Source organism: Vicugna pacos, chromosome 34, assembly GCF_048564905.1.
Source record: "Vicugna pacos chromosome 34, VicPac4, whole genome shotgun sequence".
Lineage (NCBI taxonomy): Eukaryota > Metazoa > Chordata > Mammalia > Artiodactyla > Camelidae > Vicugna > Vicugna pacos.
In genome coordinates this window covers 20,357,206-20,372,900 of record NC_133020.1, presented here as the reverse complement: position 1 = coordinate 20,372,900, position 15,695 = coordinate 20,357,206, and the positions used below count along the sequence as shown (strand labels likewise).

Genomic DNA, 15,695 nt, shown 5'->3' with positions numbered 1-15,695 from the left:
CCAAGGAGCAAGGTGGGGGGTGACGGGAATGGAAAGTTACTAAGAGGGAAGGGTAATTCTTGGCTAGGATTCTTGCTGCAGGCAGGTCAGGGATGGGACATCTCGTGGGGACGGCGAGGGCTGAGGAGTCTGGTCAGAAACGAGGGTGGTCTGCTGTAGAGGCTGGAGGGGACGGGACCTGGCTAAAGCAACAGGATTCCCCCTAAAACTGGGCGAGGGAGCGGAGGCCTAGCTGGAAAGAGGATTCCGAGCAGCCTGACTAGCATGTGGTCAGGGAGAGACCATCTCGAACCCTGCACCCATTAAACAGTAACCCCCCACCGTAACCACCGTTCTGGTTCTGTTTGGATCTGACGGCTCCGAGCACCTTGCATAAGTGGACTCGTGCAGCGTTTATCCTTTCGTGTCCGGCATTTAGTTTTTAAACGGGGGCGGGCACTAGGCGGGCTCTGTGGTGAGCTGGGCCTGCAGAGGCCTAGGCCACAAAATCTGGGCTGGACGAGGGGAGGTCAATCGAGCGCCTCGCGGAGGGGAGGGGAAAGGGGAGAGGAAAGGGGAGAGGGGCGGGGCTGCACGGAGGGGCGGGGCTTCGTGGGGGCGGAGCTTCGCGAGAGAGGGGCGGGGCTGCGCGGGGGTCACGCCGGGTCGCGCGAGGCGGCGCTGACGGGCTGGCGGCGCGCTCAGCCCTGAGGAGAGGAGGCGCTCCTGGCTCCAGGCTGAGAGCTGCCGACGCAGGGCGGGCAGAACTGGCGGCTGGAGGCGGAGCCAGAGCTGGGGGCCCCCAGCGCCCGGGAGGCGGAGCAGGCGGCGCCGGGACCCGGCGGGCGGCGCGCAGGTGAGGGTGCGGGCCTGCGGGGCGCGCGGGGCCGGGGCGGGACGCGGAGGGGGCGGACGGAGACGCCAGGGGGCAACAGGGGCTCGGGGAGGCGCCGGCTGGGCGGCGAGCGGAGCGAGGAGGCCCGGGCCCGCTGACTTCCGCCTCGGCCGCCGACTGGCTGCCCGCCCGGAGGGGCCGGCCTGGGCCTCGGCACACAGGCCCGCGGCCCCCGCTCGGGGTTCCCCGGCGCCAGGCCTGCGCCCGCCCGCGCTGCCGGGGAGGCACTGGCCCGGGAGCCCTGCGGGTTCGCGGACAGAGCCGGGGCCCGCGGGCCTGCGCACCTCCGGCCTGGCCCTTGGACCGGCTGCCCTGGGTGCTCCCTTTGCAGCCCCACCCGTCCCGGCCCCTTGTTGACCCCGCACCGCGGGAACTGTGCTTGGGTCCCGGCTGCCTGCAGCCGAGCTGGGTGTCCCGAGCACGTCCAAAATTACAAATCTCATTGTGTGAGACGGGTATGCTGTACGTCCACTTCCCTGGGAGAATCCGCAGTTTTCACCAGATTCTCCGAGGTACCAGCCACATATGTGACTTTAAACGGAAACGGTGAAGTTAATTTAGTAATATATTTTGCTTAAGCCTACCGTATTTGAAATACGGTCATTTCAGCATGTAATCAGTATTTAAATTTTTAATGAGATACGTTAGTCTTTTTATTACTACTAAGTCTGAAGCTCGGTGTATATTTTACACTTAGACTACATTTCAGTTAGGACTGGCCCCATTCCAGGTGCTGAGTAGCCACATGTAGCTAGTGCCTGCTGTATGGGATGACAGGCCTCAGCATTTCATTCCTGGCTTGCAGGCCCAAGTCCAAGCTCCTTGCCGTGGTATTCAGTGTTTTTCACTATCTGGCCTCACATTTCTTTTTCCTGCTACTTGCCCAAGAATGGTTGTGTCCCCACCACCCAAACCACTTGCCCTTCCCCTACACACCTTGGTCTAACTCTCCGTTCTACCTGGGGTGCTCTCCTTGCCCTCTCTCCCTGGGCCTGGTAGGGAGGTACAGCTTCTGCTAAGAGTTTTTCCTGACTCCGCTGACCCCAGAAGGGATTTATCACTCCTTCCACAGTGTCCTCTAGCGCTGGGTTCTTGGCTAGGGTAGAGCGCTTATCTTCCACATGCTGTTTCTTTTCCAAGCTGTCCTAACAGCATATATAGCATCCTGTTCATCTTTGTCGTGATCATGGCTGGCACCTAGTAGCTGATCAGGGCTTGTTACAGGCAGAATGAGTAAACCGCTAAGCACCTGTACTCAATTTCTTAATTCTTGAACAGACCTGCTGCTCCCTGGCTTAGGAGATGTGCTCACGCACACACGCACACACACAGTGTGGTGACTCACTACGAGAAATGCATTTCAAGATGGGCACAGAAAGTACCTTCTACCTTTTACTCCTTCTCCATCTTACAGATGGGAAAACTGAGGTACAGGACTAAGTGAGGACACACAGCAGATTTGCATCAGTGAAAATGCAAAGAGGGGTGGGTGGGGATATTTGAAAGGAGTATGAGGTCCCAGAGGGTTAGGTTCCTCAGCTGGTTTGGAATCAGCCGGTTCCACTTTGGTCATTTGATAGGCAGGAAGGGAAGTGGGGAGGTGAGGAGTTAGTTACTCCTGGGCCCTGATGAGGAGTCTAGGCAGGTTCAGATCTAGGACGCTGATGAGATCGCTGCTGGAGAAAAGCTTGGAGGGCAGAAAGGTCATATCAGGAAAAGTGCTGGCCTGGGAAGGGTAGGAGAGAACAAGTAGGGTAGAAGGAAGGGCAGAAGCCAATAGAGGGAGCAAAGGAGTCAGCTGCAGCCTGAGGAGGGTTTTGGTTGATACGTTGAGAATAACCACTTATCAGAGCAGTGCTATTCTCAGTCTGCAGGATAAGAAATGGAAAGAATCAGAGATTCAGAGAAGGCAAGCAACTTACTCCAGGTCACACAGCACTTGAAGCCCAAATGAAGCCTCCTAAACCCTCCCTGCTACATTTACCCAGCCCCACCCACACCTCTGTTGCAACTAAGGGCCCCAACGTGGTGCCTGAGAAAACAGGTCTGGGGCACAGTTCCAGGCCTGATTAATGTCTTCCTCGCCGTCTTCTACCGAGGGGCTGTGATTAGGCCTATTTATAGGGGCCCAGTGCCTTAATATTCTGCCTGGTGCCTCTCTTGCCAATCAAATCAGTGCTGTCTGCAGTGTGATTGCTGCTTTGGTGGCACCAGGGAGCAGAGTTAATTAAACCCAGTATAAATAGACTCTGCCCTCCTCTTGCAATTCAAAGGAGTGTTTTTCCTTCCTGTCCCCTGCCACCACATGCCCCTCCTTCCTCCTGGCCCCCCTTAGCTCTGGCCTGGGAGAACAGAGCCTGGACACCCTTATACTTGGAGTCACAGCCACTGCCTGTTCTATTTCAGGCGTAGGTCCTCGGGGGCCAGAGTGAGAACCCAGGAGTCCACATTTTCTGTGCTTTTCCAGACCTGGGTGCCATTTGGCAGTTGATAGAGGCAGTTCCCCCCACCCCCAATCCATCCCTTTTTTGTCACTTTGCAGCCAGGGTTTCTTGTTCATCCAGACTTGGGAGATTGAAGGGAGATGAGGTAGGGAAAGGGTGCCTTGCTGGGTCCCGGGCGCCTGGCAGCCAGTCAGTTTTGCACCTCCTCTGAAAGCTTCTCATCAGTCTCTGGTCCTTACCAGTTTCCCTCCCTCGTTCCCCCAACAAACATCAACAGAGCACCAGCTCCTGTGAGCTCCCAGCCGCCCACCACGTGCTGAAGCTCTGCAGATCATTGGGGTGGGGGGCTGGGTGCCCTTCTCCCGGCACCTTGTCCTGTGGCAGGTGAGTGTGGGGGCAGTCCTGATGCTCGGTTCCCACCCCCAGGCACCATGACCCCCACGGGGACCCAACATTCGTTGGCCGGTCAGACCTATGCAGTGCCCCTCATCCAGCCGGACCTGCGACGAGAGGAGGCCATCCAGCAGGTGGCGGACGCCCTGCAGTACCTACAGAAGGTCTCCGCAGACATCTTTAGCAGGTGAGTGCTGCTACCACCCCCATGTGATCGGGGCTGCTCCCTGCCCTGGGCAGTCGTCTCTCCAGTCCCGGCCATGCACCATTTTTGGAGCACCCCTTTTGGTGATTCTTAGTCCTGGGAGGACCCAGCTGGCTTCCCCGTACCCAAGGGGCCAAGCTGGGTGCCCAGCTTAGAACTTCTCGTAGGAGCTCACAACCTCCTGTCCCACTTAGTCCCGGGTTCCCCGTGGATCCACAGGCCCAGAGGTGGTACAGCTCTCCCAGCTCATGCTCTTCCTCCCACTGAGGAGCCTATCGCCTCACTTACTCCTGGAGTCAGCACATTTTTATGCAGCGCTTTTTGTGTGCAAGGCTCTGTGCTACTCTCCTTAGTTACAGCAACGAACAGGGCAGCGTCCCTGCCCACCTAGAGGATGTGCTCCAGCAGCAGGGACAGACTCGATCATTTGCATGTCACTTACCATTGTGATAAGACCTGTTTTTAATATTTTTGTGATAACTGTATTTGCATGGGCATTACCTGTGTGCTTCCACTGATCTGAGTGTATGTCATTCAGCCCTCACAGCGACAGCTGAGGAAGTCCTGTTGTTCCTTTTTTCTAGATGAGGAAACTGAGGCAGAAAGGCCAAGAGGCTTGTCTGAGTGGCAGAGCCAGGGGTCACACCCAAGTCTCGAGGCTCCAGGCTCTGGAATTACCACTGTCTGTGATGACAGGAGGCCTGTTTTGGTCTGGAGGGTCAGGGAAGGCATGTGTGAGGAAAAATATTTATGGCAAAACCTGAACGGTGAGTGGGTAGGTTGAGCGAAGAATGTTCCAGAAAGTCAGAAGCCTGTGTGACTTGAGAGAGGGGCTTCCCGAGGCTGGTGTGGTGGCCTTGGGTCATCGATGCTTTCGAGCAGGGAGTGAGGGCTGTTTGTACCACCAGCGCTGATCCCGCACAACCCTTGGGCTGCCGTGATTTTTCACTTGGTGTCCGTTGAACAGGAGTGCACAGTGTTTGCTGTGTCTTGCAGAGGTCCCCGGTTTTGTCCTGTGTATGGGTCTTGTCTGTCTTTGGCCATGAGTAACCTGAGATGGGCTTAGAGCTGCTTCTCACTGGATGCCCACTCCACCCCTCCCCCAGGCTGGAGTGTTTGACTGCCTGACTCAGGTCCCTCTCCTGGTCAAGTCTCCCATACTGTCCCTTGCTTGGACCTCAGACTAGGGACCCCCCCCCCCACTGCTGCAGCACACAGTGTCCTCCTCCATCAACTGGAATTCCCCCTCTTCCTGGGAGCCTTCCCCGACAGGGGCAGAAAATGGGGTCATTGTCTCCAGTGGGACGTGGTCCAAACATCGGATCCTCTTGATTCTTCTGTCTCTGAGCTGCCCACTGATGCCCCTGCCTACCCCAAGCCTACCCAGGATGTGAATGTAACTGAGGGGGTGCCCTGATGTGGTCGAGGGGGTTGACTCCTGAGCAGACTGCCTGGGCTGCCGTCTGGCTTCCTCGTTAGCTTGCCCTGTAACCTCAGGCAAGCTACTTAACCTCTCTCAGCCTCAGTGTTCCCATTTATGAAACAGTGATGATGATGGTACCTTCTTCAGAAGACGATTGTTAAGATTAAATGAATTGGAAGATGCACGAGAGTCGAAGTGCCTTGTATGCAGTCAGCGCTCAGTAAACAGCCCCTCTTCTTATCTGGTGACATCATCGCTGCTCATCGCTGCCTGTTCTGACCATCCGTTAACCTGCCATCATAGTCACAGAAGATGGGGGAGGGTGCAGCTCAGCCCTAGAACGTGTGCTTAGCACGTACAAGGTCCTGGGTTCAGTCCCCAGCACCTCCATTACAAATAAATAAATAAATCTAACCCACCCCCCCAAAAAAATAGTTACAGAAAGTGTTAGGTACCCTTTTAATGCATATTTTTATGCCAAATATGCCCAAGGAACATGTAAGCAAGAGGACATAGGCATTTAAGAGCCATTAGTCCCAGATTATGGTCACCTCATGCCTTGTGATTGACACGGATGCCAGAAACAATCCATCAGAAATCCTTGTGTTTCCTCACCGGCACTGTGACCATGTGCCTGCCTTTCTAAAGAAAGGGAGCGTTGGATTTTTAGCATACTTTCCTTTCCCCTCCTGGTGTTTGGGACCTGTAGACATTGTCATGTCGCGCTGTCCCTGGATGGGATGAGCAGAGGGCAGGAAGGCCATCTTCCGGGCAGGGAGTGATGAGTTAGTCGAACGTGGGCTTGGCTTGGCCCAGGGACGATAGGATGCTTCCAGTAGCCTGGTGCCTGCATCGAGGCTCCCCTTACAGCCAGGTTCCAGATCCCCGTTGACTTCCTACCACGTACCCAGCATTCGGGACCAAGGGGTACTAACAGTGTGTAGCATGTGGCTCCTGTCCTCAGGGACGTCATCGTCAGGATGGGAAAGCAGCAGTCGGGGCTGGTTCTGAATTGCACGGCATGAACTGGGTGGGCTCCTGGGGACCTGGATGAGAGAGAAGCAACTGAGCATTGGCAGCACGTCTGTCAGTCCCACTCCCCAGACCAGCGTAAGCAAGGGTAAGCAATCCATAGGGCAGGCTCTGGCACTGCAGGGCTGAATGACGTGGTCGGGACTTGGTGTTGCTGCATCCTGCCTCTGCTTACTGCTGCTGGGTTGGCCCCATTCCCAGATAGGCCTTGTTCTTGCAAGGTAACTGGTCGGCCTGGAGCTCTTACTCATACGCAGCAGGGTGAGGAATGCGTTGGGGCCTAGAGATGGGTGCCAAAGGCTTGAGGCCTGACTGGAGGGCTGCAGGGGTCTGCGGGGATCTGAGTACCAGAGCACAGACGGGAGCCTGGCCTGTACATCAGCACCTTCACTGCACAATGGGGTGTGAAAGTCAGCTCTCCACGTTTGTGGCCTTGCTCCCCCCTCTGCCCCGACATCGGGTGCCCTTGGGAGCCCCTCCTGTTTCTGTGTGTCCCACAGCACTGGGACGTCCCCAGCAAAAGGAGTGGGTGGGAGGATGTGGGTGAGGGGAGAGTTGGGGCCCGTGGGGGCTTCTCCCAACTGGACAGGGCTTTGGGCTCGAGCTCAGGGTTTGGGGAGCTTCATAGGTTCTTGAGCCAGAGATGATGGGACAGAAGAGTGTTGGGAAGGTTCAGGCAGCGTCATAGTGGACAAGAAGGGGGAGCCTGTGGCCAGGAGCCGCAGGCAGGGAGGGCGGATGAGAGAGAGGCGTTTCAAAGGGAATAAGGGCAGGACATGGTGACAGATTGGGAACGAGGATGAAGGGAAGGGACGAGTGGGGGCAGCAGGCAAGGCTGACACCGGGTCCACAGGCACAGGCTTTTCTGTTTTTATGGGCTTTTCATTTTTTATGGCTTTGCGGTGGGGATGTGACCCCAGCTTGGAATCTCTCCCCTTGAGCATACTGTTGCAGAGGGGAGACAGGTGGGTGAAGAGCTGCTTTCTGTCTCCCCTGCCCCCCTGCTCCCCCCATTTCAGGCCCAGACCTGGCCCCTCGGCCCCACTGAAGCCTGTGTCCCCTGCTGCAGGCAGGTGAGCTCATTGAAAATTAGCATTCCAGGCCTGGTCCTTCCTCCTGCTCTGCCGCAGTGGAGCCAGGAGCCCGGAGCCCGCGGAGACAGAGGGAATGACAAGTACCTCGCGGCCCCTCCCTGGCTTCTCCTCCTGCCTCGCAGACCTCCCGCCCTCACCTGCCCGCCGGCCCCAGAGTATCTGCCCAGAGACACCGCCTGCTCCACACGACTTAGATGACGGGCAGAGGGCTGCAGGGCGGCCAGACTGTGGATGGGGGTGCCGCCACTTGCCCTTCCCCGCCCCTAGCCTGACCACTCCTTCTGTCTTCTTTCTTCCTCTTTCTTCCTCTCCCCTCTCCTCCCCATCCTCCCTTCTCACCTCCCCACACTCCCCGCTTTTCCTCACTTCTTCCTTCCTCTCCATTCCTCTTCCCCTCTCTCCCTGCTGATTGGCACCTGGTGCCTCCCAAGGTTGGGAGCCTCAATCAGCTGCCTGCATAATTAGCAGATCATCCTTAATTACCCAGTGAGTGGAGAAGATAAAGGGGAAGGCAGGAGCTGTTCAGGGGACCGGGTGAGGGGGCAGGGCCGGTGAGGGGAGGAGCAGCAGCAGTTGAGGGCAGGAGGGGTGTCCCCTAACACCCCAAGCAGCTGCCTGGGGTGAGGATTGGAGGGTGCACCACCCTGCAGGGGCCACGGGCCTGTCTGGCTTCATAGGAAATCTTCCCAGAAGGTAATGGAGTCAGCTTTGGAGGTGGTGGGACAGGGAGCCCAGGCACTGTCCTGGCCACCCCCCCCCTCCGCCCCGGGAGAAGAGTGTGCCTCCTTCACCTTGACCGCCAGGCGCCCCAGGCCTCAGCCAGAGGAGCCCTCTGCACTCTGCCCTCGTGGTGCTCCCTGGCAGAGTGGAAGTTTCTCCTCCACGTCTGCTCAGCACTGCCCAGTCCGTGGGTGGTCAAGGCAAGTGTTGACCAAGCTCTTACACTATGTCGCTTCTCGGTGCATGAGACATACATTCGCTCCCTTGACCTTTACAGCAGTTCCGTGAAGTAGAGGTTCCTATTCCTGTTTTCAGCTGGAGAAAATGAGACATAGACTGGTTAAGTGACTTGCCCAAAGCCACACTGCTGCTGTCCCCAGGTCTATGGGACACTTTAGTTATTTATTTCCCTGATGGATGGAATCTCCTTAGGGCAGGTGTGTGTTAGTGATGCGTCTCTGTCCCAGGCTCTGAGCAGACTGGCTGAGCCAGTTCCTTCCCTGCTGGTGTCCCGGAGACGTGCTGTGGAGACTTGGCTCCAGTGATGAGCCTGGAAGCTGACCTGCCTTGAAGCCAGCCACCAAGCTGGGGTGTGCAGATCAGGACCCACAAACAAGTTACCCTCTTGCCACCATCCCCTGCCTCATAGCTCTTGGTCCCAGTCCCCATGCGGCCCAGCGGTCTTTCCTAACACTGCCTTCCAGACTGTCAGTGCCAGTGGTGATGACACATGAGCTGAAACCTCTTCCTCATCCTTGGTCTGAGTGTGGGCTTCCTGGGGGCTTTGTCAACCCGCAGGCCATTACTTAGTCTTACAGGTTCTTGGATAAGAAAAGAACCCTGAAAACATGTCTTCCGCTCCCCTGACCCACACAGGAAACCCCCCGAAGCATCCCTGACAGGTGGGCATCCGGCTGGAATCTGCTTCCTTGCAGAGCTGTGCAGCTGTTGACTAGAAAGTTCTCCGTGTGCAGAACTGACGTCTTCCTCGTAACTCCCCCCACCGCTCCCATGGGTGACACACGATAAGTCTGATTGCTTTTCCACCTGACAGCACTTGTGATCTTTCTGATATTTGAAGGGAATTATCATATTCTCCAAGTCATCTCATCTTTAGCCAGAACACCCCCCAGTTATCTTGTATGACTCAGGTTCCTCACTCATCCCCCCCTCATTAGCTTGTCATTTTTTATTCAGTAGATGTTTGTCTCATGTCAGGCTCTGTCCCAGGTGCTAGAGATGCAGCCGTGAATCAGACAGGCCCCATAGTCTAGAAGGGAAGTCAGCGCCCTCTTAGAACATGGGACCAGTTGGAAGGGGATGCAGCTGTGGATGAGGTGGGTGCCTGGCGTAGATCAGCTCATCAGTCCGGGTCTCTCTGCTCTCTAGTGTCGCTAGGGGAGCTCCTTGTTTATTAAAAGAAAGTGGGAGAGGGACAAGGAGCTGTGTGTTCCAAGGCCTCATTTCCTTTCCAAGCTGCTCACCGTGCTTTTAGGCAGGTGACCCAAGCCTCCAGGTCCTCTCTCACCCGCACTGCTGCAGGAACTCCGTGCTCTGTGTTTGTGCACTTGGCTCTTTAAACCTCAGTACTGGGCTTCACCTTCACAGTCATCCTCTGCAGTTCCGTCTTCTCTGTTCTTCTGGTCTTTCAAGATCATGTGAGTCTTGAGTCCGTAGTGCAGGCATTTTTGGCCCCCCCCATTTGATACCCCACCTTACTAACCAGGCGTTGGATGAGCTGCGCAGGGCCCTGCGGCAGGAGACCTCCGTGCAAGGCTGAGGTCAGCCCGCTCTTCAGCGTGCTTTATGGGGGCTGTTGTTCGTCTGGCTCTGGTTTTCCTGCATGTGCTCCCTCCAGCCCCACGGCTCCTCTTGTCCGCGGGCTTTTGTGGGAAGCTGTCAGAACCCTTGCTGACTCAAGCGGCACTGTGTGTAAGGCCCTCCCCTGTGCTCCTGTCGAATAACCCTGCCGAAAAAGAGACGCTGTGCGTTCAGAACAGTGCTGGCCCGGGGAGCCGCCTCTTCCATTTCAGAGTGCTCGGGACCCCCTATTTAATAATCCATCCTGGAAACGGACTGGGTTCATTATTAAGCTTGATGCCTACAACTGTGAGAAGTCAGATGGAAGACCCAGACAGCCGACTTTGTCCGTCTCTGGGTTGGACGTCCCTCCCACCCTCCACGCCAACTTCGAATGCAGGGGTTTCATAACCATGAGGTCACGTGAGCACCGGGCGGCGTGTGGCTGATCCGGGCACCTGAGGAAGTAGCTTGTGTGCGAGGACCCGCTCCCGGTGAGGAGGCCCTCCTCCCTGCTGGAGAGACCGCACTCGTGCTAGTCACTGACTCCGCGTCTCTCCTGGAAGGAAACTGTGCCTCTTGTTCTCTGTTTGCGTCGCTGCCCCACTCAGATCAGTAAGTCAAGGAAAACTAAGCTGGTCTGGGTGCCTGCTCCCAGCCCAGCCCTTGTGTCCCCGAGCCTCTGCACACGAGGAGCCAGGAGTCATCTGGGAGACTCTTGGGGATGGAGACCCCTGGGCTGTGAACCTGGCTGAACTGGTGGGTTCTTTGAGGGCAGAACCTCCTAGAGTTGGTGGGGATGGTTTAAGAAGGTTGGGCAAGTCTTGACTGCTCACTTCAGCCTTTAAAGAAACCCTGGAGTTCCCTGGCTGTGTCGTCTCTGACCCCGGAGACAGCGGGGGTCCCTCTGCCGTCCACCCGCCATGTCCTCCTGCTGTTCTGGGGAGCTGAGCTTGCAGCTCTGCCTTGCTTCACGTGCCTCACCGTGTGCTCACTCCTGCCCAGTGGATGTCACCACTCTGGACGTGGAACACACTGGCCACAGCAGGGGCTGGTGTTCCTGGAGGTAGGAGGGCGCCCTGGCGGTGTGGGCCAGAATCCCTGTGCCGTGAGAAGAACCTCATATTGCTGAGTGACGTGGGCACGAGTGAGGCTGGTGTGTGTTCACCCTTAGGCACGTGGTGTTACATGGACGTCCAGTAACGGTGGGGGGAGCTGTGCCAGTGCCGGGCCGTCCCAGCGCTAGGGCTGCGGCAGGGAGCAGAGCCCTTGGCCCAGGAGTGGCTGCATGACCGCAGAGCCAGCTGGGGGTTGGAGAGGGACAGGGGCAGTTTCAGATTCCGTGCTCGGGAAGGCTCTGGCGTGGAGGGGCTCAGTGAAGGGAGGGACCTGCCGTGAGCGCATCTGGAGGGACAGTGAAGGCCACACGACAGGACAGCGTTCGGCCTGTTCAGGCAGTAGCAGGGCTCTCTGTGGCTGGAGCCCACGGTCCTGGGGCTGGGGGGACAGTGGCAGCCGGTGGGCAGCCCGACCACAACTGTGAGAACTGTGGTGAGGACTTTGATTTACCCAAAACCGCTTACCCTGTGTTGGGCAGTTCTCCTGGACGGTTCCAAACTTGAATTTAGGCCCCGCCTTGCCTGTTACTCAGCCTCGCTGAGCTCTGGTTTCCTCCATGTAAGTTGTGATGATGCTGTGAACTCAGGCAGGAACCATGTCCCCTCAGATGGCACATGCAGCTGGCAGCCTGGGGCCAGGATGATTGCCTACCCCTGCCCAGAGCGCCAGGGAACTTACACAGCCATTCCTTGACCCTTCAGGTCGGTGGCCCTGCTCGAGGTCCCTGGGCAGCTCCCAGATTGCCCAGACACACAGATGTCACTATTTTAGGAGCTCCTCCCTGAGCCCCAGCTTCACAAGTTTGCCGTTAGAAGCAGGAGGGGTGCAGGGCTGCCGGGACTTGGGGAGCAGCCTCCAGCCCTGTGATTTTCTTTTTTTGGTGTCAGGATCTCCCAGCGAGTAGAACTCAGCCGGAGGCAGCTGCAGACCATTGGGGAAAGGGTCTCCCTGGCCCAGGCCAAGATTGAGAAGATCAAGGGCAGCAAAAAGGCCATCAAGGTAGCCCACGCGTCCCCGTCCCTGTGGCTGGTGGGCAGTCCGAGAAGCCCCATTCCCTGCCCTCTCCCCGTGCCCCGAGGCAGCCAGGTCCTGCCGCCGCTCCAGCCACACCTGCCGCCCAGAATACCCCCAGCCCCAACCTAGGCTCTCTGGAGCACCTCTGGGCCCCACAGAAGTGAGGTCAGACTCCATGTCCGCAGGTGTTCTCCAGTGCCAAGTACCCCGCCCCGGAGCGCCTGCAGGAGTACGGCTCCATCTTCACGGGTGCCCGGGACCCTGGCCTGCAGATGCGGCCCCGCCGCAGGATCCAGAGCAAGCCCCGCCCCCTGGACGAGCGGGCCCTGCAGGTCTGGGGGTGAACAGAGGCGGCCCTGGACGTTGGGGGGGAACTGAGGGCCTCATAGAGTTTTGTCCCCCAAGAGGATTCTGACTGCAATGGGGCAGAGTCCCTTTGGGCAGATGCCATCACCGTCACTTCCCCTAACCCCCACCCCCAGGAGAAGCTGAAATACTTCCCTGTGTGTGTGAGCACCAGGCCGGAGCCTGAGGACGAGGCCGAGGAGGGGCTGGGGGGTCTTCCCAGCAACATTAGCTCCGTCAGCTCCTTGCTGCTCTTCAACACCACCGAAAACCTGTATGGCCGCGGTAGGGGGCTGTGGAGGGCTGGGTGGAGGCTGGCCTGGCTTAGTGGGCGACCCAGGGGCACCAGGCTCAGGTGCAGCAGAAATCTGCTGCCAGGGAGCCAGGAGGCCCCTGACCCGTTGGTTTTGCCTGGGAGGCCCTGGGAGGCCACAGTACAAATGAATTGTGGCCCCAGTGAAGTGGGAAGCGTGGTCCAGACTGTGGGTCTAGAGCAGAAGCTGGATTGCCTGACCTCTACCCGACTCTGTAGGTACAAAAAGTACGTCTTCCTGGACCCGCTGGCTGGCGCCGTAACAAAGACCCATGTGATGCTGGGGACTGAGACGGAGGAGAAGCTGTTTGATGCTCCTTTGTCCATCAGCAAGAGAGAGCAGCTGGAGCAGCAGGTGGAGAGCAAGCACACGTGGGTTGGGGGGAGGCAAGTCCAGTCCAGGGGCCTGATGAGCCCCTTACCCCACCCAGCTGTGCGTGGGGACGTATGAGCCACTGGCCACCCAAGGACAAACTGTAGGGCCCATTCCTGCACAGCCCCTGACATCCCCCCATCCCACAGGTCCCAGAGAACTACTTCTACGTGCCTGACTTGGGCCAGGTGCCTGAGATCGACGTGCCGTCCTACCTGCCCGACTTGCCGGGCGTAGCTGATGACCTCATGTACAGTGCGGACCTCGGCCCCGGCATCGCCCCATCGGCCCCTGGGCCCATTCCAGAGCTGCCCGCATTCCACACGGAGGTAGCCCAGCCTTTCAAGCCAGGTGAGCTGAGAGCTGGGAACAGAGTTGGGTGGGAGCCCCCCCCTCCCCCAACCCGCTCAGCCACTTTTTTCCCAAGGCACGTCACACCTTTTCACACTCCTGTCTCAGACCTAGAAGATGGGGTGCTCACAGCACCTCCACCGCCGCCACCGCCCCCGCCCCCTCCCCCAGCTCCGGCAGTGCTGGTCAGCGCTCCCCCACCTCCACCTCCACCGCAGACCGCGGCCCCTCCAGGACAAGCCACCAGGGAGGAAGACAGCAGCAGCCTGTCTCCTTCAGGTACAAGCAGTACTGGGGTGGGGCGTGTGGGGATTTGCTCTTTGAGGACACCTCTTGATTTCTGGATCCCTAAAGGAGGTCCAGACTGTAGGTCCCTTTCTGTAGGTTGGCTAAGTGGTCATAAATTTTAGATTTTCAGAATAGTTCTTATTTCAAAATCTTGTTCCACTGGGTTCATGAAATAGTGGTTTCAAACCATGTGGCACCCTAGAATTCTAAGCTCGAGGGAAGTGGGAGCCTGGGTGCCCGGTTCCTACTTAAACCAGTGGGAAAAGGGGTTACCAAGAAAAACAGAAAACTACAACAACACAGTATCTGTGTCTCTCAAACTCAGACTTGGTTTTATTAGTATGTCTCCCAGGCCATCTCCGGCGCCCAGAAGTGGCACAAAAATCCCTTGTTGGCCCGTGTCAGGTTCAGTCAGCCAGCATGTGGGTAATTCTCTGGGTCCACCGGAATAGCGTGGCACCAAGAACGGGTGGGGTTGGTGGGGCTGGGCTGCTGGACATGTGGCTTTCTGGGCATCCAGACCCGGGACGGCCTCCTGTCTCCCGAGGTGCCGCTTCGCCAGCTGCCTCCTCCCCGGAACCTTAGGCTGGGCCAGCCCACAGCCCGGCCCCGTCTGAGCGGCCTTTCTTCCTCGCCCCTTCCCACCCCGGCCCCAGTCCAGGGAGCGCCCAAGGAAGTGGTTGACCCCTCCAGTGGCCGGGCCACTCTGCTGGAGTCCATCCGCCAGGCCGGCGGCATCGGCAAGGCCAAGCTGCGCAGCGTCAAGGAGCGCAAGCTGGAGAAGAAGAAGCAGAAGGAGCAGGAGCAAGGTGGGGCGCCCCCGTCCCCAGCGGCCCTCCCCTCTGCTCCTCCCTGGCTTGGCGTCTGCTTGCTGGAACTGTCCTCCCTCAGCCCCGCTCAAACGAGAGCCTTCTTAGTGGACTCTGCCGGTTGTCCGAGGAAATGGTCGAGGACCTGGGTATTTTTCGAGGGACACCTGGCTCAGTCCTGCTTCTCTGAGCCTCTGAATTACATCAGCTGTGAATCCCCAACGCTGGCACAGATGCCACATCTGGGCCTAACACAGCACCGCCCTGGGCGTCCAGTCCCGAGTCTGAGCCCCAGCTCTGCTTCTGGGCTTTGCGCGGTGACCCCAGGCAAACTGCCTGATCCCGCTGGGCTGAATGCTTTGTCCAGCCAGTGGGGCTGCTCTGTGCCCCTTGTCTTGAAGAGTTCAGCTGTTTTCTTATTAGTGCTGAGACCAAAACCCCAAGATCTGTGGTGACCCGGTGGCCGTGGACGGGCCGGTGTGTTGACAGAATGGAGAATAAAGCGCCTGAACCTGAGGGTGTTACACAGGCTGCCCCTGGTCAACCTCGGCCCCATCATCTCCCCCTGGCTTTCCTGTTGCAGTGAGAGCCACCAGCCAAGGTGGGGACCTGATGTCTGATCTCTTCAACAAGCTGGCCATGAGGCGCAAAGGTAGGAGGGATCTCTGCAGGGGCTGGGTGGACTGGTGCCCCACACCAGCCCCTCACTCCCCACCTCTGCCCTCCCAGGTATCTCCGGGAAAGGACCTGGGCCGGGGGCCAGCGAGGGGCCGGGAGGAGCCTTTGCCCGAATGTCAGACTCCATCCCACCTCTGCCACCCCCACAGCAGCCCCCGGGAGAGGAGGATGAGGACGACTGGGAGTCCTAGGGGCTCGCCTTCCCCTTCTCCCGAATCGCAGGACAGCCAGACGGGCCCCTTGGAGGGACAGGGTTGTGGAGGGCTATCCTGCTCTGTTGCCCGGACCTCCTTCAGGGAGCAGGGAGGCTGTCTTCCAAGGCCGAAGAAGGGGGTACTGTTACTCTCTGTGCTCTGCCCCGCCCCAGAGAGAGGTGGAGGTAAAGCAGCTCGAATCAATAAAGACAGATGATGCAGGAAC

General features: G+C 58.2%; 1 protein-coding gene across 2 annotated transcripts; it reads left to right on the top strand.

The window, feature by feature from the left end:
- Positions 1-701: 701 nt before the first annotated feature.
- Positions 702-15,694, top strand: WASHC1 (WASH complex subunit 1). 2 transcript variants are annotated; one of them, XM_072954686.1, is made up of 11 exons: positions 702-835; positions 3,745-3,898; positions 11,992-12,103; positions 12,304-12,450; positions 12,601-12,737; positions 12,996-13,131; positions 13,299-13,500; positions 13,609-13,779; positions 14,445-14,597; positions 15,181-15,249; positions 15,425-15,694. In XM_072954686.1, exons 2-11 carry the CDS (start codon positions 3,750-3,752, stop codon positions 15,445-15,447), a joined length of 1,299 nt encoding a protein of 432 aa, XP_072810787.1. In that variant the 5' UTR covers positions 702-835; positions 3,745-3,749; the 3' UTR covers positions 15,448-15,694. The 2 variants fall into 2 exon arrangements, with proteins under 2 accessions (XP_072810787.1, XP_072810786.1); XM_072954685.1 differs by having other exon boundaries at positions 15,327-15,694.
- The last annotated feature ends 1 nt before the right edge of the window (position 15,695 follows it).